Below are 27,876 nucleotides of genomic sequence, written 5' to 3'. Positions count from 1 at the left end.
TTAATCAAATTGAAATGTCTTATATGCATTATCTACATTGGTAGGATAAATTTTAAGACTTATTACATCAGGAAATAATCAAAAAGCACGTTCTAACAGTATTGAGCAAGAAAACAATCATTACCATTCTTTTTGTAGCGAATTTATTTTCCAATCAGTCCGAAATTTCCCGCTCAAAAAAAATTGTTTGGCTTGGGTTGTTTTAAAATTATTTTTGTACAAGGATCAAAATTTATTCCTATGGGCTGAATCGTGTATGCTTGAAACCGCTGAAAAAGTTTGGAGGACAGGAGAAAAAGAGATAGCTGAGAAATGCAACGAAAGTCCGAGAAAGATGCCGAATCAAACCGGTTTCATCCAATGGAGTAGTCAGACGGGATTGGTAGTAAAATGGAGACTCTATAGCATACATATCCTGGATACATGAATATGTGTACGAGAGAGATAATATAACCAGTTTTCACAAGTAAAAGTTTATATATCGTCCATTACATACAGGGAATTGACCAAAATTAAAGGTTTTTCATTATAAGCCTATATAACTTACATGTAATATTTATGTTGATGTTACAAGCATCGAAATTTTCGGAGAATAAATCATAAATTTACTCCGGAAATTGTGATCGAATGATACACACATTTGAGGACCTACTCTCGATCGCAATTAAACGAAAATATTTATCGATGAAAGCGTCTTTATTCAATCGGTAAAATCCCACGCAAAAGAGTTTTATGAAATTATTTTTACGCTAAATTTGAGTCAACTCGATGGGTTTTTTTTTTTAGTGGCGAAATTACCGAACGTTTCACTGGTGAATCATTTCCTTTACCGCTTTGTGGGCTAACTTTTCCTTGGTGGTCTTCGTAAATATTAGTTAAATCTATTTTTGGTCTCAAGATTTTTATAGCTAAACTAAAAATGATTAAAAGATTATAAATTCATTATTAGATATATCTTGTTAAAAATTATATCACATACATGTAAATTTAAAAACAAAAACCTATTTATCAACATGTACAAGAACAATGTCTTTGTTCCCATTGAAGGCACGAGTTAAAGTTTATACAACCCTGAAAGTTATGGCGCGAAACCAGTTTATGTTGGGTAAAAATCAGTGGGCGCCAGTGTTCCATATGGACTTTATATGCAGGAGAGATCGTGATTATTACGCTGGGCACATGTATTGGCTGAGGCTGTTTTTATTTTGCAGTTTCTTCGTGGGGACAATATTGCTGTGTAGTGGGTATTCAATACACAAACAAGCTCGAGAAGCAAGAGACTTTTATAATGACAATTTGCCTCATGAGTATAAGGTAACCCGACTCCATCTTGGTTCACATTATTCCATGAGAATGCACGATTACTCGTAGTAGTAGTATAGTAGTAGTAGTATTACTACGTAGTACATCAGCTGATGAGTAAAAAAAATATTTAAACACGCTACTGGACTACATGAAATTGATAAAAATCTAGTCATTAGTCATTAAAAATTAATTTTTGTCAATTAAATTTGAGAATATCAAAATCACTCGAGACTAATTTTTTGGATGATAAATAGACAATGCCCCCAAGAAGGAATACAAAAAAAATTATTAGTATTAAATGTATTTGAACAAATAAACTATTTCAAAACAATACAGCATCTTGAAAGATCCATAGTAAAGAGCTGAAGTAAAGCGGACTCTGGTGGCATTCAAGCGCATCACTTGTACAGACTTATGGAAGACTGTATAGAAGACCTCATTTAAAATGAGGTTACAACCTAAAGTAACAGGTGCCTTAAAGCTACTTTCGATCACTATCACAACAGCAGTATGATATATATCATTCATTGATGAATATTTAATATTAAACATTTAGCAATTTATCTATGGTAAACTTAACAATGTTTTTTCATTAAAATATTTCGTAATATTTTTGATACAATAATTTTTTTTTACTTTCAAAACTTTATATAATATTATTAAATTAAGAAAAATATATATATCTAATTCTCAAGAAAATTATTTTGACTTCCGTATAATGAGATTTGAATACCCAGCATGTGAACTTGCCAAGGTGCAAAGTAGTTCCGGTGACATAGTTTCCGGTTTCATCTACTTTTCCCTACTTTATATAATTTTCTCCCTGTTCCCTATTCTGTTTTAAAATTAAAACACTCATTCAGATAGCATATATAGTTTAAAAAAAAATAAATAATTAATATTGTGGCTTTTACTATTGCTTACTATGTGGTCACGGTGTTTGAATCACGTGGGACCTGGCGCTTTGCAAGTTACTTTTTCACAGAGAATCCCTCGACCCCTATGTTGGACATACATCACCCCAAGGAGGATATACTAGAGCCAAGAAAAAAAAAAAAAAACAGACTACAAAAAAGGAGAAATTATCTTGTCTTTTGTAGAGTTATCGACCGAGTTTAATTTGATTTCCCTTTTCAGATGGGTCACTGGCTCGTTTTTTAATTTTTTAAAATATTATTGTTGATATATACTCGAGCAATTTGTATATCAAACAATATTTAAAAATGCAAAATACCATAACAATTATATAATAATAATTCGTAATATTTTTTTAATATAGTTATGTATGTATAGAGAGATCACGCTTATTATTATATTTTCCGGTTGTTTTGTGGCTGTTGTACTCCCACGTGATGCATACACCGAATCGTTTTGCTTGAGTGCAATTAATTTACAAATGCTGTGTCAGCAAAGTTTGCAAACAATAAATTACTGACGTAAATAAATATTGAACCAGATAATTAAGCAAATAAAAAAAAAGCTATCATCAAAAAATTGAAATTACGAAATTACTTTAAAAGCGAGACTGTTGAATATTTATAAAAATTAAAAAAAAAAAAATTAAAAAAATGGAAATCTAGTAGCCAGCGTATTATCGCAACTAGTAAAAAAAAACTTTTGTAACTATACACATATCAAAAAAAAATCCATAAAACAATTTAGAAACAAAAAAGCAAAAAATACTTTCATCTCATGTGAAATAAAAAGTATGAAACACTTAAAAGTCTTGAAAATTTAACGACATTTTGCGGCTTCTTCTAAGTGTTTTCTTCGAAGTTTAAAGTTACCTGTTGAAGTAAAGGCTCGCACAATGTAATAATTCGTCAGTAGCATAATGCAACATGAATTAACAACAAAATAAGTGGCACGAGCTACCTCAATTATATTTTTTTTTCTCCTTTTTTTCATCGACAAGAGAATAGAATTTTTCAAATAATTATTACAGTGTATAGTAAGTTGAAATATTAAAAGCATTAAAGTAAACAAAAAACTTTTCTTTTTTATGATTATAAAAATAATTTGTAATTATGATGATGATGATAAAAAATAGCCAAGATCGAGATGTACAACAGTACAAGTAAAGAAAAATTATATAAATAATTTTCTTCTTTGAAAATTGAAGAATGTTAAGCATAAAATATTATTGCACTTGTTTCAGCATGATGACAATCCCATCACAACTAATTCATCGCACGAGTACAAATTTAGATATTTATCTAGAATAATTGCGATAAAACATACTAAGACATTATAAATTTTTTTTTCTCTATTAATCATACGTCACGTGGAATTTCTTAGTCAATTTTAATCCGTAAATTTATATATTGACAAAAGTAATTTATCAGAAACAGGTGGATAAATATTTTACACCGGATAGAATATTACCTCAAGAGGTGTAATTTTTTCAACTCAAATAAATTGAAAGTACATGCGAACATATGGAATGGAAATTATTCAAATAAAATTATGATATTGCATTGGTGATATCTCATGACAGCAATATGAAAATGAAAAAAAAAAAAAAAATGATAATTTTAATATATAATTACGTATTAATACGTTTCGCTTGTAAACATTGAGCATAATATTTCGATTAGCTTCCAGTGTTTTAGAAATTCCAATGAAATGTGCAAAAAGACTAGAAGAGAATCCAAAGAACCGCAAGAAGCTGATGCTTCTGGTGCACCCATACATATTTTCCTTTGGCTTCTCTGCTCTTATTTCATTTTTTGTTTATTTTTATTTTTTTTTTATATCTCTCGCGTATACTCCAGTATACTCTACCCGTTTGATCTCCTTTCTATACACATTATTTTATCGTATAATAATATTTTTTTATTTTTTTTTCTTCAACATGCTAAAGCATAAATACCTGCTCCACCCAACTGGCCGCAAGTCAATTGCTTGCTACTACATGTACATACATTTCTTATGTATCAACCACGCCCAATTTCGTTTTTTCAATGATGATCAACGAGCTTCAGGATGCTATTAAATCATTATAATTATAAACATTCATGAAAACTCGTTCAAGCCTATATAACTTCAACGGAATAAATAAAAAAACTAAAAATAAATAGATAAACAAAATGATTGTGTATTAATTAGAGAAAAATATTCCGTTTTAATTTGATAAGATTGACTCTGACTCTGGCAAGCGTCATTCAAATGAGATAATATAAATATGTAAATCAGCAATTTAAAAATTAAAATCTATATATGAACTATTGTGTGCGCTCAATTTGAAATGAATAAATATAAATTTCAATACTGGCCAACGAAATAACTTGAGACAAGTGAAAAATATATTAATCAAAGATCATTGAGAGAGATGATGTTGAGGGATTCATGTCAAGAGATTAGGTTTCACATGATGATCTAATTTCACAGAGCAAGCGGAGCTGAAATGATGCTGGAATTTTTAAAGATGAACTTTGAAAAGTGTCAAATTTAAAATATTTATTTCTTCAAATGGTAATTTATCAATAAATCAATTGAATTTTGAAATACAATCATTCTATAAACTCAACTAGCCATTGAAACTTTTGCGTTATTTTTAATTAAATTTAAAAAACATTGCACGAGATTAACTAAATTAAAATTTAATTTAAAAAATAAATAAAAAAATAAATATATATTCGTCTTCATTATTATTGTTTCTAGACAGTCTGAAAAACTATATACACTTTTTTAAAAAAAAAACATATAAAGACTTGACGATTGAATGCACCCTTATTTCTCAGTCTCGCATCGTAGCATTTCCCACACACGTGACTCTCAGTAACGAGAATCATAAACGAGTCATATACTCACAAAATTTATAAACATATATTCGAAAAAACTTGAGTGAATCTTCCCCCTTCTTTCATGACTCCTACCCAACCCATAAATATATTACGACAATACTTAAATGAACCGCAAAAAAATACTATTGCATAACGGATATGATAAAAATCATTTAAAAATAAATTTATATACAAAAACTAATTTAAAACCCTTTTTTTTTCTTTATCATTTTTGAATAACAAATATAGAGTTAGTTTAGGGTGTGGTGGTAAAATAAATGTTGCGGTCATTTTAACCCATCAACAAACAAAAGTTTCGAGGCTCCAAATTTAAACCTCAGATAAAAAAATATAAAAAAGGTTTTTCTATTTTGAATAAACAATTAAATGATACGCGAAAAAATAATAATAATAATAAATAAAATTAATAAGATAAAATCTAGTTTAATTTAAATGTAAATTTCAAACAAAGGAAATGTTTTTGTTTCTCTTTTATTTGATACAATGGAAATAAAAAAAAAAATAATGCTTTATATATTTTCGGTTATTATTTATATATAGGGGGGTAGATTCACCTGGCCCACTGATGGTTCCTTAAAAAATATACACCTGTTGAATTTATTTGAATTGTTCTACAGGTTTATAGGTATATGTATTTCATTTTTGACTAGATCGTTAATCACATTTTTATTTTTACACGAACCTTAGGAAATATATATGGGACATGTATTACAAAAAAAAAAAATCAAACTATATATACTTTTGTGTGTGTATGCACTTGGTTAACCATCTTCATTCGAACCGGAACGACCCCCGGATTTATGGGCCAGTGATTTGTAACATCAAAACGACATCATAAGGGACCTTCGAATCAAACTCTCAGTACTGACCCTCTTTGGTATATATTATTTGTGGGTACACTTATTTTTTTTCTCTGTCTATTGTTTAACTTTTGCTTTATTTTACTCTTGTCTTTCTCTGTCATCGATTCAGGGTCATAAGATTTAAAACTGCTATATACATCTGTCGCGATATTAATGCACCGCAAGTCGTATAAAATTATAAACAAAGAGCAGCTGTGATACTAAAAACAGAAGATGAGGCACGTGTCTATCTACTTTGTGTCGATGAAATCTTAATAAGGTATAAAAAAAAAAATATACACTACCCTTCTGGTCAGGTGCACAGTTTGTTTTATAGTAAAAATTAAACAAAAAAAAAGTACCAAAGTAGAGAAGACAACCGAAGCACACAGTCGTTATAAATTTTTCTTTTTATAATAACGAAGAAACAAAAAAAGTTTTTAATTTTTTTCTAATTATAAAATACAATTGTGTTGGTCAAATAATAATTGCCATGAGTCATGACTAGAGGCAATGAACTTTTCCTCAAAAATTAAAAAAAAAAAAGTTTTGAAAAGAAAAAAAAATGACATGAGACTTCCGTCAAGTTTTAATTTGTAAGAATTAAAGTCCTTGAACCCTAAAGACAATATGTAATTTACTATTCTACCGTTTTGTTGTAAATTGTGTTTATTATTTAGTACGACTAACCCATGATTTAAAAATTTCAAAAGTTCATATTTTCATAAAACAATTGTATGCACTTAAATGATAAAATTTTCATCAAGATGAGGTCTAATAAATGACGACCCTTTGATGAGAGACATGCTCAAATTTTTAGTCAAATACTTTTAAAAACTTTAGCTACAAAAACACTAGATAAATTATAAAAATTATAACTGATTAAACTTAATTTTCTGACTTTACAAGACTGTTGAATATTGTGTAAATTATTCAAATAAAATAGGGTATGAGTGCATAACAAAGTATCATGGTTAATGAGATTTAATAAAATTATAATACCAATCAGACAAGTTGATATAATGTTTAAGTAAAAAATTATATATAAAACATGCTGCCAATTAAATACGAAACTCATTAAGATGAATATTTTGTTATCTATTTGTATTGATATAATATATTCCATTGAATTGTTATACTGGTCGTCATAGTTGATGCTTATATTATTATAAATATACTGACTCAACGGAAATTTACAGCACGCATGTTGTAGCCCAAAAATACTATCAAACATTATCAAGTGGGAGTATCCATATTCCATAGACACTGCAAAAGCACATGTATTTTTTCACATGGGAATAAACTACAACATAATCTCATAAATATATTTACGTATATGTAGATGATAATATTACCGAGTTAATGGGAAAATATTAAAAAAAAAAACCTTGAATCTATATATATTTAATTGCTGATGCATGGAACAGAATTATCAGTAGACTGTTAAGAACAAATAACAATATTTTTTATACGCAACTTCATGGATCGTTAGACGTTCAGATATATATTTTATTTAATTACCTTTAATCAATCGAATCATTCGAACGAAATAAATAGATAAAGCTTCAACGATAAAAAAACATCGTGATCAGAAAAAATGACTGAGCTTTTATTTCAACGTCAATGACATCTACATCACGTGATTATACTTGAATGCAATAAACCCCATAAAGAGTTGAAAATTTCTCCCACGTTTTAGCTAAACTATAAAAAAAAAATATATACGCAAGTGACCACATAAATATATCTCAATCATGAAAAAAGTTATGACCGAGTGATAGTATAGAAAAAGTTATATAATCGTATAGCTACCGGTTTGCACCAAAGTTAATCGTTTCCCGGAAACTCATAGCCATCAAAAAACGAAGAAGGTAGGGACTGAGTATATAGGCGTAAAGTTTTATATATATATACATGCACCTACAGGTTGTTCAGTGCATACACATGTACAAAAAATTTTTAATTATTTATATATTTTAAAGGCAGGTGTTTTTTTGGTCATGACAATGGCCACCTTAATAAACTTCAGTGTCTTATTATTTTTCAAGTGCATTTAAATTGTTCTCATTTTTTGTCTGAGGGTGCAGGTTATTTTAAAAAGGGATGAGTAGGCTCATCAATCTTTTTTTTATTTTTTTTTTAACACTTAAATTATAAGGCTCAACATAATTTAGAGCCGAGTATAAGTATAAGGGTAATAACACCGTTCAAGTGTTTTATTTGCTTTTTTTTTTAGTTCTTTTTTTTGCTGCTAAAAAAGGACTTTGTACGCACATCATTGACACACCCATCAGGGACCACTCCAATGTGTAAAGAACATACTCTATGTATAAATATTATGTGTATCAATTCAAGCGAAATAAATATCATTGCTGTGACAGAATTACAATATATACCGAGTATTTATTTATATTGACAAATAAATTAATATTAAATGAGATTTGTGGTTAAATGGAATGTAGTGCAATGAAATTTACATACTGATAAATGTATTCATGTGTACAGATTGTACATTGAAAATTACCAGTGTGATATATATTTATATATTGATGTCAGAGAAAATTATTGCGTGTAGCCACAATAATATGTACGTGACTATGATGACAATGAGCTTTTAAATATTGAAAAAATTAAAAATGTATATTATAAAATGCTAATTTATCATCATTCAATCTTTCATATATTCCAAGTCACATAATTGTTTGGTTTTTTTGTATTATTATAAAATAAAGAAGAAAATATGAATTATGATAAACGGTACTTTTGATGCACGAATGAACTCAATTGATTTGTTATAATAACAGAGTATAGTAATAAAAAAAAATAATAAATGAAAATGATTTAATTACCTGTACAGCACTGTTGAGAAAACAATTATTTTGTCCAGGTCTATTTAATAAACCTTTTGTACTTGTAAAACTTGCATTGTGATCAAAAATATCCTGTTTTTGATTGACATTATGCTGATGATGATGATATTGATCAGTTGAATTGATGATATTACGATTTTGATTTGATTGTAAATACATTGGATAATCAACAGTGTCCTGTGATTTTATTTGTTGATGTGGCAGTCCCATTGTTTTGGCCATTTTCAAACATCTGAAAAAATATTATAAATATTATTATCAATGACATCATAATATATACATCAATTTTTTATTAATAATACTATAATCTATGCCATTTATTTTTTTTCTTTATCGTCATTTGAAAGATATATTTTATGTATTTTTAATTGAATGATTTTTTTTTTATGCAGATTTGATTTACCCACGCTTGGTTGTTGTTTTATATTTTTCAGTATATTTTACTAGTGTCAGAGTCTAATATTCTTTGAGTTAATATTTGCAACGGAAGGTGGAAATCGTTGACCTCGTTAAAAACCGTGTGAACGTGGGTTAACCAAGGTTTTTCTATGTACCGATGTGCTCTCCTGCACACATCACTATACAAAACACTTCATTGTGTCTATATGACTTAATAAATGCATATGTATAACATCACGTGTGTTTGATTATGATTATGAAGAATGGTCAATATAATTAAGAATCGAATGTTAATGTAATGTTTGATGTTTACATATAATTTTAAATATATTTTTATGAATATATTCTTGCTGCTGGTACAGCCAGTCAAGCGGTAACTTGAGTATAAATTTATATATATTCGCGATAAAACGTATTGTGTGATAGCGATGATATAAATGTTGTTGGTTGAGTGGGCTTTCAGTGAATCAAACAAGTATGTATATCTTACATAGACTGAAGTAGCATCATTGTAATTATTGACAATAGTTAACCGAGGACAAGAATCCGCTTTGAAAAATTATACATAAATATATGATGACAGAGAAAATTACGAGTTACGACCTCGGTGAATTCTTGTGATCCAAGGAAAACTTCATTTCGAAAAAATAAATTCTTATGTATTTCTAATCAATTATAATGTCGTATTATTATCATCATTTTTCATTCAGTATTTTTTTTTTTTATATTGATAATTTACTTTTGATTTTCTGAGTTTTAAAATTCAAGTGTTTTTACTTGTATGTGAATCTGCAGTGCAGTTTTTTAACTTGATGAGACACTTTTTTTTTAATTAGAAAATTAATTTACAAAGAAAAGCGAAAGGTGTTGGAAAGAAAAATAATTATTTTAACTAAAATGACATGAATATATATAGAAAAAAAAAAAAGAAACAAACAAAAAAGTATTGTGTGTGTGAAAAATAAAAGAAAAAAAATTTATGTATAAATCTCTTGAGGTATATTGTTCTTTTTTTTAACTTATACAGGAAATAAAAAAATTTGCTGTTGAAACTCTTGACAATTAAAATTTCTTTAAATTTAATTTTTGCTTTTTATTTATTTTATTATGAGATTGTGTAAATGTTTCAATATCAATGACAAGGTTTTTTTTTTTTTCATTTTCATTATATCTATTATTTATTCTTATTTTGTTTATAGTTTTTTTTTTTTTCTTGTATTTGTGAGTTAATACATAGAGATGTTATTTTTTTTTCGTGTTGGAATTTATTATTTTAAATTGATATTTATATTCGGATGTGTTGAGTGTGTAGGGTCAATAGAATAGTAATGAAAGGGCGTTTAATTCATGACGCGTTCATGGCGTTTACAAAAAATTAGAAAACTTTGGAGGTATAATAAAAATCCCAGCTTATAGATGAGCGAATATTTTTAAAATAAAAAATTTGATAAAAGTATCGTTTGGATTTTTTTTACGAGAAGGTAGCTAAAAATTATCAAAAAAAAAATCAAATGGATCCAAAAGATTTTTAACCACGAAGGTGGCCAATTAAATATAAACCTTGATGTGAGCGGCAAGGGGGATAAAGACAGCATGCAATCACAGACCTCACCTGCCTACCTGGCAAAAAATTAAAATAAAAAAAAAAAAAGACGAAGCATATAGAAAGAGACAGTGATACGGACTGGTCCCGTGTTGATGCGAGGAGCAATATTTTTTTTCTTCTCCACTTTACAGTAAGACCGAGGTCAACAGTAAAACCTTTCAAGGCGAAAAAAAATAACGAAATAACACAAAAAAAAATATGAAAAATAGTGATTAAAATTGAGAAAAATAAAAAATAAAAATGAATCAATTACTGGATAAAAGGGAACCGCATACAGGTGCACCCGAGTTGAGATAATTTTAGGCTTCAAGATCTAACAAGACTTCAAGATGGTTCGAATGTTTAACTACTTGAATATGTCTAATTTACCCTAAACTTTTTCATCGACTTCTCTATACAAAAATAAAAAAACCTGTTTAATTATTTTTATATATAAATAACATTGAATAATTTTATAAATTAATTTCACTTTATTTTTATTTGCTGATTAATTAATTTAGAAAAATAAGCAAAAATAGGCACCACAAGCAATTAATTGTGCCAAGGCTATAAATTGCAAAAATGAGATAAAAAAAAATTAATGTAAATTTTAGCAATTTGTAATATGGCTATTTTGAAATTGCCAAACATGACATTGGCAAATATAAATTTAACATACACTTAGATATCAATAGACGAGTGATAAAAGTGTCTGAAAAAAAAAATTTTTATTCAATATTTTTTGCTTGAAATAATGAATTTTATTTTTAGTAATATATATTATTGTGTGGTGGTGGTGCATTGATCAGTGCATTGTTAGATTGAGGGTATAAAAAATTGAAGGATTTTTTTTTGTGGCAAGTATACACCTGCAACCAAAAAAAAAAAAAAAAAAGACAAAAAAAATCTGAAGTGTGTATGATGTACAGTCCACCTGGGTCTAACCACTTGCGGTCCAAAAAAACAAGTTGGAATATCAAAAATAAAAGATATATGTACGTACCCTGTCAAGAAGCACACGAAATAAAAATAAAGATAAATATTAAGTAATAATAATAACGATAAAAAAAATAATAAAGAATTGATTTTCAAAAACTCGAAACCCGTTGGACCGGGTTACGGGCACGAAATATTGCGAATTCAAAAACAACTATAGAAAAAATGTAAAAAAAAAATATAATTAAACACAAACACGTTGTTCAAGATGATTTTTTCAAAAGCACGCGAGCTTGTGGTGAAGCTTTATAACTGCGAAAAAAAAAATTATACACAGCGTCAACTTGAATAACCAGTGAAGCAACAGAAATTTATAAATATCCATGTGCTGAATATAGAAATTAAAAAATTTGTGTTTATTTTAAATACTCGATAAAGATTAAAGTCGAAAAATAAATATAAATGATAATATAATAAAAAATAATCAAATAAATAATAATTTAAAAAAAAAAAAAAATTTCATTATTGAGTAAATTTTTTCGCTAAGACACTGGTGGTTAAGTTATTATTTTTTTAGAAAAAATAATTACATTTTACAATGGTGAACGTTGTTTCGTAAAATTCAAACTTTCATCAGTGAGAAAAAAAAAATAATAGAATAAAAACTACAAACAGGTAGCTATTATACAGGTAACACTAAAGATATATATAAAAAAAAAAAAAATAGATATTAAAAATGAAATATTATTTTCTGTCAAAAAAAAAAAAATAAATATAATTCTTGGTGGAGGAGTTAAATAGTTAATAGCGTTATACCGGAATACTGAATGTATTCAATTTATTTAAAATCCATCTATAAATGTCACAAATCATCTGATGAAATTTCATCTTGAATGATTATAACAACGCCCCCCAACTGGTTTAGAACATGATATTAAAACTACGTCAAAATATAATAGCGTCATTGGACGATCCCAAGGGAAAAACCGGTTAATCTCATTTCATGGCTTTGAGCTCCAGAATCTCCTTGATTTCTCTGCCCACAAAAACATAAACAAAATCACGCTAGTGATGCTGTATATGTGATGCATTTTTTTTTTCCAACAAGCAAGAAGCCTACAGGGTTAATAATTTTTCCAAATTATTATTTTTCTTTAATATTTTTAAACATCTGTATAAACTTGAATAAAAAAGATTTTTTATTTTTAAATAATTTGTATTTTGGGGTGACAAGGGGGTTACTTAAATTTTCACTAAAAAAAATATATATATATATTTCTTGTAAAAACAAGATCAATACATATTTTTTTTAAATTTAAAATTGAGTATATTTATTTTGAAAATTATTATAAATTATATTTATGGCAATGGCTATTTGCCAACCTTCAATAAAATATAATGGAATAATCAATATAAAGTTATCAACAGTACTCACACAAAGTTTAAACTTAAAACAACACAATTATCATTATTATAATATCAATTAATTAAATATACTTATAATAATTAAAAATATAAATTTGCTAGGTACTTAGATAATTAAAATAATCGCGTGATAAACAGTAGAGCCACCCTGACATCAAACTGAATTATCAAGAGAGGGAAAAATTGAATAAACAAAAAAAAAAAAAAAAAACACCCATCATCACCTTAGTCAGGATTAATATAAACTCAGTATAAAAAAAACCATACAAGAGAATAAAAGTAAAATTAAAAAATGCACAACGAAGCATACAATGGAAGTGTATTCATTGAAATAATTGGTGAAGAATCAAAAATAAAAACAATAAATGAAAATAATACAAACGAAAAAACAAGTGATATTATATTACAATTACGTAATATTATTGAGCTTGTCATATTAACAGTTGGAATTATTTTAAACACATTAATTTTTGTATCAATTATTTTTCGATCTTTTATGCGCACATCATCATCTGGATATTATATTATAAGTTTAATAATATCAAATTTTATTTTATTGATTGATGTACTAGATAATGTACTTAATACATGGTTTAATATTAAATTTAATCCAGATGTTGATTTTATAAGTCGTGTTACACTTCAAGCATCAATACATACAATTGCAATATTTAGTCTTGATCGTTATATAACATATTGTCGAAATGGTACAATATGGCACAAAGAAATACTCGAAAAATCAACTGGATTAAAAGCTATATTAATTGTTTGGTCATTTGCATCAATAACAACAGCTCAAGAACTTCATTTATATGAAATGTTCAACAATGAAACAGTCATTAATCTTTATGTTTTTTTTACAATAATGTATCTTGTATTACCAACTGGTATTATTTTATTTGTTGGAACATTAATTGTTATTCAAATTATTGAAAATAATTATGATAATAATAATATTGAGATGATTGATACTAATGAAATTCTTGGCTTACTTGGTGAGTCATTTTTTATTCTTAAATATTTATTTGAATAATTTTTCATTTGCTTGAATAATCTAGATTATTTATTCATTTTTTTTTTTGGATTTTACAGTTGGAATGATATTGGGATTTTATTTAACTATGGTACCTTTAAGAATTATTACGATTATCTATTATACACCATCCTTTCACTGCTGCAAATCAATCACGATGCATGGTTTTTATTACCTCTCAAAATCTACTACAATTATTGGACCCATGTTATGGATTAAAACTTCAAATCAACTTCGAAAATCTGTCAAGGTAAATGGATTTATTTTTATATCTATGACGAAGATGTTTTTTTTTTATTTTTTAAATATTTATCATATTTCAATTACAGGAAACTCTTCTAGGTCACTACACATTCTAAACTGTAATAGTTTGATATTATTATTATTTCTTTCGTCATTTAAAATTGAAAAAAAAAAATATATCAGTTGTATATTTAGACTTATTTTAGTTATCATCTATCATTAACAGTCTATTGGTTTAACTTTTTTTTCTATATATATATTTAAAGTGAAAAAAATTTGCATTGATAATATAATTATAAATTCACCAAGTGTATGTTTGCCTTGGCTGGATTCGTTCAAGTCACGATTGCATTTTGAAAAAAAAAAATAAAGAAAATAAAATTCATGGAACCTACGATAAGAAGCTTGAACAAGTCGTATATACAAAACGTAGTTAGAACACGTACCACGCGATGTATAGGCTACGAGTCATAAAAAATAAGAAAAAAATAAAATAAAAATATTGGTAAAACGGGAAACTCTTAGATTGAATATCCGGTTGTCTCCAGAATCATAAAAGATTTATTTACATCATAAATTTTATTACAAGATTAATTAAAAATTTAGCCATTTAATTTGCTGTATATAGTTTTTTTTTTATCGTTCAAATTGATATAATTAAAATTGATTTACATTGATGTAATAAATTTGTTATTTTTGGATTTATGATATTAATTTAAGTCGTTTTAATTATTTGATAATTTTTAATGTAATTTTATTTGGCTTTGTTGATTGTTGTAATTTCGAGAAATGTGATGATCAAGTGTCGAAATATCAAGTCTAATTATTGGAATATTTTAATGATAAATTTTAAGCATGGAAATTTTCTGAATAAATGAATAACTAACTTGAAGAGAAATAAGAAAAAAAGTAGAAAAAAAAAATACTGTTTGTCGAGCAAACACAAACCAGACACCTTAAAGTAAACGTTTTTCTTCGATGCATATTATATGTGTATTTCACACAAACTAACTTTTAAGCACGATTATATACGCCTCACTTATAAACTTGAGTTCATGTCTTTGTTAAAAGTTCCACAACCCACAACAGGGTCGATTGCCAATTGTAATTCAAAACTCGAGTACCAAAGCTTTTTATCTTTTAACGTTAACAACGGTTTTCGTTGTCGTGCAAATTGAAAATTAAATATTTAAAAAATATAATAATGAAGGATATCAAAAATAAAAAAAAGGCTTATCCCATAAGTGAGTAAATTTAAAAAAAAAAATGTCGTAAAATATGTTATGAGAGAAGTTCTTTTTTTTTTTTTATTTTTAAATGAGGAGAATGAATTTATTTTTAACGATATTTTACTTTTAATATTTTTTTTTCCGGGTATATTTGATAAATCATTAGATGCCAAAAAAAAAAAAAGAAAAAAAGGTAGGTTTGTTGAAAAATTGAAACAAACATTTACGTTATGATTTTAGCTCCAGTCAAAAGCAATAATAATAATTTTTTTTTTTACCACTTGATCGTAAATTCATAGTGTTCTTGGTTGTTTAGTAAACTACTGTGCAATTCAGGCGCCCCTTTTATTTTCTTTACCAACAAATATTTTACAACTTTATAGGCATATTTTCAGCTTGCACAAGAAGAAAATATATATTTTTATTTTTCAAAATGCATACTGCCTACATTTTTCAAAAATTTAAAATAATTTTTTTTATGGTTATTTTATTATTTGTTTTATAGTGCTGCAATTTAGTCAATAACTCGAGTCAAAACAAAGTAATATTACTAGCATGTGTGTGAATGTTTATTTTCTTCATCAAAATAATCAAATTGAAGGCTTCAAATATACCAAACTTATTGCCTCCAAAATTACGATAATAAACAAGTAAAAAAAAAAAAAAAAAACTCATGAAACAAAAAGCTCTTTTATATTTTAACAAAACTAAAAGCTCTTCGACTTTTTTTTTTTTGTTTATTATTTTTTATATATAAATATATCCAAGTATATTATAAAGCCTTATTTTCATTCTGACATGTCAAACTTTTTTCATCAAAACTCTTTAACCTTGTATTAAAAAGTTTTCAACATTTTATTTGATGTTGCATGCGATTACTTTATTGACAAACTAAAAACATTCAAAAAAAAAAAAATATAAATCGATTCGAAAATAGCTATATTATCTATATGAGAAAAAATAAACCGATGAAAAGTTTTTTTCTTCTTTTTTAAATAATAAATCTGCAGGATGAATAAGATTAAGTATTTATAGTAATTTTGAATTTTATTCATAAGGGTTTTTTTGCTGAGGTAAATTTGAGATTTTTTTTTTTTTGATTTAACATCTATGGTATATACTTTGTATGTAATCCCATGAGTATAAGTGTTGTTTATTACCCATGATGATATTTTGTGTGTATACTCTCATGCTAATATATACAAAATTATACATGGCTTGGTGTCATCTTGGTGAAATGGTATTTAAAAAACAAAAATCAAGTTCGTCAACGTGACAATTAACAAGATTTATTTGATTGAAAAAGAAGAAAATCACAGTTATACAAACTATGGTGGATTAATTAAAAGTTATGACGAAAAAAAATATTCTAATTATTTATTTTATTGCTAATTTTGAAGAGTGATGATTAGTGATGATTGGACCATTGGAATAGCATGAATCCAATATTTATTTGGTGATATAAATAGATGCATTATTACGGTATGATTTAATTCAATATATAGATGAAAATGAAAAATAAGAAAAAGTTGAAGAAAAAAAAATAATAAAAAAGTAAAACAATGGTTATTATATGAGAAAGGCCCACGCTGGATGACGATGTTATACTACTTAAAAATTATACTATATATATACAGTACATCCGGCCATGTGATACGTGAATATTAGACAAAAAAATACATACAAAATATTATGGTAATGTATGTAAAATTAGCATGAAGTTAAATTGAATAATATGCATCTTGCAAGAATAATTTTTCTATTTTTTTTTTTGATCTATCAATTGTCTATATTACATTCACAGAAAAAAAAAAATGAATAATAAAAATTGAATCAATCAAATTTCAGCATTATCTAATACGTTTCTTTTTTTATTATTTTTTTAATGAAAATATAACGCACGAAATTTATTTATACAACTAAAAATAGAAATAATAATTTTTTGAATATATTTTTTTTAGAAAGTTAAATATAGCTCTTTCGAGATAAAATTTTTAAAATATTTTATGAATACAGAGGTGATCGTTATATATAAAACAATTACTGACAATCAAGACTTTGAATGACACAAAAAAATATTAGTTATCGTGAAAGATGATCGACAAGATAATTGGATGAAAAAAAAGTAAAAAAAAATTTCAAGTGTTTGAGTATAATTTATACGATAAATAAAAAAATATAAATAATACTAAAAAAAATACAGGTGATTGACTGGAAGATATGCTTTTTTTTCAATAATTATTTTCACACCTTGTTGAGCAAAAAAATAAATAAATATATGACACAATATATATTTAGCCGTCAAAATCAAGGTTATTGATTAGTATCAAGTATTCGTCGTCAACGTGTTATCAATATTTTAATCCAACCAGAAATAAACGATCGATCATTTAACATGAATATTGATCATTATAAAAAAAAAGAAAAAAAAAACCCCGAGGATCTTGATGAAATAATCAAACTAACATTAAATTTTTTTTTCAAATTATTTTCAAGCCTTTAATAAAGACTTGACGTTTATCTTGATAATTAATTTTTGTATTTTATTTTATTTTAAAAAAAAATAATAAAATTGTCAAAAATAATATATGAATAAGAAAAAAAAAAAGTGTTAACTTTCTCAACCGGTTGGGAAAAATCTATCGTATGTAATTTCAGAAGTTATTATATGAAAAAAAGAGTGGGATTAAACGGTAAGAGAATTCATCAAATCTTTAGATAAAATCTATCTTGTAATTTGAATATTTAATTTTTGTTTTTTTTTTTTTTTATGTAAGTTGATGAAATGTTTGATATTTATTTTGGAGTAAATATTTCAAAACCAAGTGAAATGTTTTATTTTGAAATATAAAAGTGTTTTTTAATTTTTATAATTTTTAAATAATAATTTTAGATAAATTATAACTCACCATAGTCTTTAATGAAAATGTCACTGACCGGAAATTCGAATAAACCAACAAGTGATGGGTCTTCAAGACTTCCTGGATGCCACTGAGGTGTTGTATTGTTAAACTTTATATTTATTGGACATTATGTTTTGTCGAAGAATAGATAATTGAAAATTTTTCATCCAGACAATAATTTAGCAATAATATTGTCAATTAAATAAACACTTTTTTTTTCATTTTCTTGATAAATCCACTTAACAAACTGAAATCACAAAAGTTTATTTATTTTTAATTCAAGTTTAAATTGAATTTTATTTTTAAAAAGACACATTTAATAATTTTTAGCTCAACAAGTTGTTATAATAACAGTAAACACATTTATAAAGTTTTCCAAATAATTAATTGTTGACAATAATTTAATATGAAAAAAATATAAATAAATATTTCATTTATTTAAGCTTGATGATTTTGATTTATCAATTTTTTTTTAATAATAAAATTACGAATCATAATAATTTAAAAATAAAAACATTTTATAAAATTATGTACGTCCTGCGGCGCCGCTAGTCATGACTCGTACAGTCATGCCAGTACACTGGCATGCACCACTACGTGTTCTACCACGCGACATCAAAACTTGGAAAGCAACCAACAACCGAGCCGCGCAAGATGGCTACAAGAGCCGAGGTAAGGCGATTGGATACCTGTCTGGCATATTTAATATACCTATAGCTATATATATATACAGCTGTATTATAGTATACACATTACACATCAACATCACAGCAGCAGCAACAGCCAAGACCAACCAACACACTTAATCCAGGTGCTCTTAACCACCCGCTACTCATACTACTATCTACAATTTTTTTATAACTCTTTTTATTTTCTTATTTTACCGGTAAACATTTGCAAATAAACAGCCAACAATATATCGGTAACTTTATAATAAAACGAAAACTTTATAGCGTTGTTTTGTTGGCTCAATTTTTAAGATCAATTTAATATTTTTTTACGCAATTTCGAAAAATAAAAAAATCAATTTATTTGGAATGAAAAATATTGTTTTGAAACACTACTGTTTGTGTGGAAAAATTCCAGGTCTTCCTATAAATTTTCTGAGAGTAGAAATTGCAGAAAAAGTCTGGAGAAATAATCGAAATTACTCCAAAAACTTTTCGAAAAAAAATCGAAATAAATTTTTTAAACAAAGAAATTTATACTCAATACGAAATTATTAATTCAATATTTAAAAAAAAAAAATTAAAATGTATGTGATGATAAGTGTGTCCTTGAATAAAAAATTCTAAAAAAAGATAACTTGCCTTGAAAGACTTCAAAATAAATTTGTATTTTAAATTGAAATAATTAAACAAAGAATTTTTATCAAATGAAAAAAAGATAAATAAATTTTTTTTTATTGTAAAGTAATGTAAATAATAATTTGTTTATTATTTTTATTTAAAAAAAATAAAATATTTTTACAGTGACGATCATGTTGATTTTATATCTGTCATTATATTAATTTTTTTTCATTCGATTATTTATTTTTTATAGAAACAATGCAATAAATAAATATAAACTTGTAATTCACTGTATATTATTTCGATTGATGTTTATTGAATAAATGTATATAATAATTATTATCATCATTGAATCCCAATGATTTATCAACTATAAACACATTCGACCATGAATGGAATGTCGAGGTAACTGCAAGTATCCGGTAATCTTTAGTCTAACGGCAAGATCAATTTTTAAGTGTAACAAGAGTATTTATCTCATTCTAAACTAATGGAGGATTATTTTTTATAAACAATTTCACTTTGTAATAAGTGTGATTCATTCATCAACATGTTACCTTGCTTCCTAATTTCATCCTACACTTGTTATTTTTCAACAAGATATATAATTCAACATACAAAAAAATATCTAAACAATTTTTTAATTCACACTCTAGATATATATTTTTAAATTAAAAATAATACCACATTATTTGATCAAATTTTTCTTTTCAATTTTTAATAAATTTCTAATTTTTTTTAAATTAAAAACACCAAGTTAAATAAAAGCTTTATACAGCAATTATTGTTAATGAAATATTTTTAAAATATTAAAAATTTTTATTTAAAAAAAATTCTAATATTTAATTTTTTGCTGAACTAGGACACATCCATTTTTAGATATTTGTTTATTCATCTTTGTCGAGAGGAAAAAAATAAAAAAAATATTGAACATCGTCATGTCTGTATGAATGAGACTATATAGATTCAACATATAGACATATATGTTTATTTGCAATGGATAAAATATTATAACGGAAATTGAAAACTGGTTTTTTTTTTTTCGCGTAACGTAAATAAACGTGTATGTCTTATGAACTTTTGTATTCATTGATTTATTTTGATGGATGTTTAACATAATACGTATACAATGAATATGACACTGCGTGAGGCTACTGGACATTATGATGATAAATTGAATTTTTAAAAGATTTCTTACGCGCAATCTTTTTTTTTATTTTATATATGGTGTTGATGAATACGTGCTTTCATTTGCAAAAAACAAGAGCTCTTTAGGTCTCGGAAAAACATCGTGGTGGGAGGATCTTTACTCACGGTTGATTGAATAGTACATTCGCATTTTTGCCGTTAAAAAATCTCCGCAAAAAAAGAAAAAGCAATTTAGAGTAACCAAGTGAGTTAATGAATTTTCAAATGAATATTATCATGTTTTTTTTTATTATCATTACTATGACCATAAAAAAATGTAAAAATTAAATTTTTCATCTCGCAAGAAACACCTTAACAGGTAAACATTAAATTAAATAACGATTTTTTATTATTTTTATATTTTTTCAAGTATTTTTAAATAATAAAAATTTTATAGTCAAGAAAACTCATCTATGGTTCAATTATAAAAGCAACCATTTAAACTATTTAAAAATATTTTTCTTTATGGATAATTGTTTAGCTGCCGAGTGTTATATTTTTTATGGCAAAAAATAATCAATGAATTTAATTTGAATCAATGAAAACAATGAAAAAGGATCAAGTCCTGAAACGAATCCGCAGAATCCTCAAAAAAAATCCATCAATTATTCAAAAATTTCTCCTACGAAAACTGAATATACAGTAGAAAAATTTTTCTCATCGTTCATATACATTGCCAAATTGTATATTTCATAAACTTATATTGTTACAAAGATAGAATATATATTGTTGAAAAAAAAAAAAAAAAAAAAACAGAAAACATCACGAGTACATCAAAATATTGCAAATGACAATTTCAAGTTGGTTGACATGCAACCGGAAATATCTGGGATGCAAACAATGCGTAAAAAATAAAAATAAACTGTTAAATTTTTATGAATAAATATTCATTGTAAATATATAAAAAAATTACGATGTGAGTACCGGTTACTCGACACACGAACACAACGAAAAAAAAAACCTTATTCTTCTCATTACAAAATATTTATTTTATATTTATTTACTTATTATTTTATCTCTGATGCAACTAATGACAAACGTGTCCCTCGAAAAGCAATTATCAGATATATCTTATAAACTCATTAAATGTAATTTTTTTTTTTTCCATTTTCATTCATCAATATTTATTATCTTTAATGGCTCGTATATATCCAATCAACATCAACGACAATTTTTATCAATATTTACATCGAAAATATATACTGTTGTAAATGTATTTTTTTTAGAAATAATTTTCTTAATTCTGCTTGTGGATTTATCATAACCGGTTTATTATTCAATTCAATTGATCTCAATGTATCTCAATATATCTCATTCTGTACTAATCAATATCCAGGTCAAGTTACAAATAATAATTAATATGAATATTGATGGTATGCAATACATACACGGGAAATACCAGAAATTCACAGTTCCGCGACGTATTTTTGTTCATAGCAATTCTTGTGTGTCTAATAATTATTGACACGAATAATACTTTACTATATCTCGTTTTTTTTTTTTTTTTTGAATTATTATTTATTTTATTTTTGCAATAATGTATGTAATTTATAGAATTTAATTGACACTTGGTTTGCCTGTTGATAAAAAGTCCATAAAAAATATCATAAAAATTAAATTGTTTACATTGTGGGCTTTCAGTATTGTTATGAACAAAATTAATTTTATTTTTTCTGATAACTCATAACGAAATTAATTTGTACATATGGTATTTTATTGTGAATTAAATATAAATTAATTTTATCAGTCATACAGGTGATTTATTAAATAAATTATATTAAGTATAACTGAAAAAATAAAAGAAAAATCAATTTTCTTAATAAATACTTAGACATAAGTGATTGTTGAAAAATAATAACAAAAATATTACAAATTAATAATTTTTTTTATCACATTAAGTTGATAATAATATAATAAGTAATTAATAAATTATGTAATGTTATTTAAACAATTGTTTTTAAAGTTTCAAGTAATACTTCAAAGCGTTTTTTCACTTCATCAATTGTTCTATCACCAAGTAATTCAGCAATCAGTACAAATGTACTATCTGAATAATCTTTTTGTATATTTTGAAGTAGTATCATGTCTTCTTGTCTAGTCCAGGGTTTATTTGAAGATGAATTACTTTTTTCATTTGAAATTGTTGGACTGTTTGTTGTCTCTGTTACATCCATTGGCTCTGATTTTTCAACAACTTCATAATTATTATTTTCAACAACTGGATCTGAGTTAATTATTTCAATTTGATTTAATTTATTTGATGAATCAACATGGCTATTTGATGATACTGTTGATGATACATTATTTATTTTAGGTAATTCAGTAGCTGAATTTTTTAATTCATATTTTGCTTCTCTTCTTTCAGCACGTTTTTCACGTTTACTTTTAATTGGTGATGTAATTTCATTTGTTGAATTAACCGAATTAATATTAGTATCTAATTTTGATTGTTTTTTTTGATCAATTGATTTTGGTGGTGATTTCGCTCCACGTTTTGTTTTAGATGTTGTTTTATCAATTTCATCATTATCTTTTATCGGTGAAATTTTTGATGTTGCATTACTTTGTTCATCATTTGTAGCAACATTTTTAGATGTTTTTTTTCTTTTTCCAGATGTTGTGGCTTGTAAATTTTCAGTTGTTTTAACAGATACACGAGCAATATTTTCTATTGTTTCTTCTTCATCACCTTCAAATGTAACTTTTGCTGGTCTTAAACCTTCTGATGTTTGTAAATATACTTTACCATTTAAATATCTAACACCACATGATTTACAATGATCATTATTACCTGATTTTGTATTAATATTTTCATGACAATCACATTTACAATTATCACCACCATAATTATCTTCTATATTTGTACTTGGTAGGTCAATATTTTCATATAGCTCTGATGAATCATCAGTGTAAACTTTATTTTTATCAAATGGACCAACTGGAAATTTTAAATTTTCAAATAATGAAGGAACAAATAGACTCTCTGGTGGTTTTCCATTTGGAAATATTTTTAAAAATAAATCCATAATAACATCATGACCTTTTAGCAATGGTTCCATTGTTGAAATTACATTTTCCATTGTATTTGATGGTTCATTTGTTAATTGTGTTAATGCTTGAATTATTTTTGATATTCTTGATGGTTGTTTTGCAAAATATGCTTGTGATCCACTTATAAATTCACTCATATTCATCAACATTGTATGTTCTTCTATTTTATTTATTATTTTAGCTTGTTGTGGTGTTAAAAAAAATAAAAATTCACTTGATAATGTTGGATAAGTAACAAGTGCATTTGTAACATCTCTGTAAAGTTTTATTGCTAATTTATCATATTCATCTTCACAATTATTTTGTACAAGTTCAATTTTATCATAATATTCTAAAAAATATTTCATTACAGTTTTTAATACTTCTGGATTATTTAATTCAAGTGTGGAATGAAGTTTTTGCATATATGATTTAGCAAATTTTTTTCTATTTTCATTTTTTTTAACATCACTATCATTTTCCAACAAATTTTTCATACGTTCACATGCATTTGCTTCTTTGACTTTTTTACGAAGAGCTGTATTTTTTTTAATTGTTGTACTTGCCAACATTAATTCAGCAATTTCATCTTCATTATCACCTTTTGATGATTTTGTTGATGATGAACCACCACATGAAACATCAGAATTTTTTGATGAATCTGTTTTTATTTTTGTTTTACCAGATGAACTTGATACTTGTGTCATTAATTTCATATTTTGAACACTACGAATTTTAGCAAGTCTAGGTGTTGTTTGTCTTAATTGTGGTACATTTATTTCTTTACTTGTTGATGACGTTTCTGAGCCATTATTTTCTGTTTTTATTTCTATTTTAATAGGTATGTCCCTTGAGCTTGTAGTACTTGGCATTACATATATAATTGGATTTAACAAATTCTCATCAATCACCATATTGTAAGAAGAAGTTGATAAATCATTAACTAATGTTGATGCATTTTTTACAGGATCATCATTTACTTTAAATGATATATTGTTTTTATTTTCATTAATATAACTCTGCCATGTTTTTGGCAACAGCCAAATTTTACGATCATTTGGTGATATTTTTTTACGATCTAATGGAACTTTGTGTGTAACTTTTGGTGCATAACCATTGTTGAAATAAAATTGTACTGGATTATCAGGTTGTACTTGTCTTTGTAATTTTTTTATTAAATTCATTAATGGCTCTGGACGACGAGTTGGCATTAAATCTTTGCTAACGTGACAAACAGCATCGTACAGATTATATTTTTTTGTATGAAATTTTCTCTCCATTGATTTAATTTGTGGTAAATATTTTTCCAGGCCAATTGCAAGTAAATTTTCTTCAGATTTACAATATGTATTTACTGTTTTATAAAGAGTCACAACTCTGAATGGTGTATGTGGCAATAGCTGTGGATACATAAGTGCTTTACTGTGCATCAACAGCTCAAATAATTCTGGATTAAAATTTGCACTATATTTGTGTTTTCTTATATCAAGTTTTTTTTCATATTCTATATCCATCTCAAGTTGTCTGATATAATTATTACAAAATTGTTTATCAGCCAATTTTTTCTCCCAATCTTCAACAAGTTTTAAGGCATCAGGTAAATTTGAAATGTTAAACAGAGGATGATCTGGATCCTGCATATTTTTTAAATTATTTAAATTGTTTTTGCATTTTATTGATTGAGCATGAATTTCAGAGACTGGATGCATGTAAGACATAACAAAATGTTGGCTCATCAATTGAACATGTTGCTCAAATTGAAATGAAATAATTAAGTATTGTTTTTCAGTCAAAACATTTTGAAGTTTTGATTCCTCTTTGACTTGCAATGAATCACAGATAATTTTGTTCTAAAAAAAATGTACAATAAAATATATAAATACTTGAATTAAAATGAAATAATTGAAATATAATTTTTTTAAAATACAACGTACTGTTGAATCATTGAGACTTGAGTCTAAAGAACTATTGTCAAATGATCTTTTATTTTTTGGTTGTTGATTTTCATTTAAATTCATTAATTCACCAATTTCTTCATAAAGTAAATTAACTTCTCTTTTATATATTCTAACACCTCTGTCTGATCGAAGCTCTTCTTTATCAACTAAAATAATTTTAAAAATTCATTTATTAATTGTTCTATATTACTAATCAATTAATTATTAACAATATACCAGTCTCAATTTCATTGTCTTCCAAGAAATTATAATTTGGATCATTTTCATCATCATCATCATCTAGAATCGGTTCATCAACAAGTGCACCCCAATTTGGATCACTAGCTAAAAAACTAAAATGATCCATGTCTGATGAAATATCTGGAGGATTAAATTCACGTTCAAGTTGTTCAATTGGAGTTTCACTTAGACAAAGTTTTGATCTTGTTCGGTGGCCAATACTTTCTTTTTCAGTTGGCACATTGAAGTTAAGACGTCTACAAATAAAAAATTACAAATTAATATGTCATTAAATAATTACAATAAAAAATAATGATGTAAATGTATATGTATAATTACTCTGGAATTTTAAAATCATCATCATTGTCATCATCTTCATCTTTATTATCATGAATAAATCCATGAGTAATAATTGTATCAATTGATTGATTTTTATCAACAATTTTGACTGGAGCTAGTGGCTCAGACTCGAGAAGACTCAATTTAACATTGTCATCATCATCTTCACTGGGTTGACGACAATCTTTGTGTGGAATATATTCATCATCTGATGAATCCTCATGAAGTAAATCATCATCAACTAATGCTTGCATTTGTGGTGATACTCTTATTTTATTTGGTGTTAAATGCCATTGTAAATCTGGCATTGATTTTGCTAATTCTTTAGCTTTAGATCTTGTTAATTTTGGCTTATAAATAATTTTTTTATCTAAATTATCAACTGTATTTTGTACTTCATTTATTGTAACAGGTTTTAATATATTTTCAACACTTGTTACTGTCATATCAAGGTGTGGTCCAATTTTTTCATCATCATCATAACGTGGTCTCTTTGTATTTTGATAATTATCAAATTCATCAACATTAATTGTTTTTAAATTATTATTTGAAACTTGTAATTTAACATCTCTATCATGATTTATTGAGAATGATGAATCTATTGATGATTCATGACGACTTTGATTTTCTTCAGTTATTAATGTCTGATTTAATAGATCCATTTTATTTATTTTCTTTGATTCACACTTTTATATTTTCAACAATTAAATTTTATTACTTTTTAAGCAATAATAGAAATTATTTTAGGTTATACACTGAACTATCTGCTCGTTTTTATTTTCTATATTCAGTCCATCAATTTTTTTGATAACATTTTTTATTTTAATAAATATTTCACTTCATGTAATTATTCAATTACATTCACTATTTAAATTAAACAATTATTTAGCTTAGTAAAACGTCTTGTAGATTTTTGTTTTTAACAACACAACAAATAACATGAAAAAATATAAATAATATTTTTTTTGTTATGACTTATGGTGACTTGTTGAGGCAACAACAACAACACTACACTCACGACACCGTTTTATCTTTGGTTGATATAAGCGAAAATTACGACTAACAGGGAGATCTTCATTTTCAGGTATAGAAATATATAAAAATAAAAAAAATATAGAAATATTTTTGGAAATTATTATCACCCTAAATAATTTTAAGACTTAGAGAAAAATAAACAAAATTATTATCAATTTTTTTTCTACTTTTTTAAAAGTTTTTGGAGATGCAAGAGGCTTGTATCGATTTTTTTTACTATCGACAAAGCAATTGTAATGAAA

At 26.0% G+C, this 27,876-nt stretch overlaps 2 protein-coding genes across 2 annotated transcripts in view; both read right to left on the bottom strand.

Annotated features, from left to right (window-relative positions):
• LOC122853107 overlaps window positions 1-19,653 on the bottom strand; it is a 42,111-nt gene extending 22,458 nt beyond the window's left edge. Inside the window, 2 exon segments of the mRNA XM_044153368.1 lie at window positions 8,803-9,055; window positions 18,583-19,653. Of these exon segments, the coding sequence (XP_044009303.1) occupies window positions 8,803-9,045 (243 nt within the window). The 5' untranslated portion in view covers window positions 9,046-9,055; window positions 18,583-19,653.
• Window positions 19,654-21,885: 2,232 nt separating this feature from the next.
• Window positions 21,886-27,551, bottom strand: LOC122853106 (GON-4-like protein). The gene is made up of 4 exons (XM_044153367.1): window positions 26,600-27,551; window positions 26,258-26,517; window positions 26,018-26,187; window positions 21,886-25,933 (listed from the first exon to the last, which is right to left on the bottom strand). The coding sequence occupies exons 1-4, from the start codon at window positions 27,259-27,261 to the stop codon at window positions 22,997-22,999; spliced, it is 4,029 nt and encodes a 1,342-aa protein (XP_044009302.1). The 5' UTR covers window positions 27,262-27,551; the 3' UTR covers window positions 21,886-22,996.
• Between the last annotated feature and the right edge of the window lie 325 nt (window positions 27,552-27,876).

Source organism: Aphidius gifuensis, linkage group LG3 (genome assembly GCF_014905175.1).
Source record: "Aphidius gifuensis isolate YNYX2018 linkage group LG3, ASM1490517v1, whole genome shotgun sequence".
Lineage (NCBI taxonomy): Eukaryota > Metazoa > Arthropoda > Insecta > Hymenoptera > Braconidae > Aphidius > Aphidius gifuensis.
The sequence above is the reverse complement of the archived record's forward strand: the minus strand, read 5'-3'. Positions and strand labels throughout refer to the sequence as shown.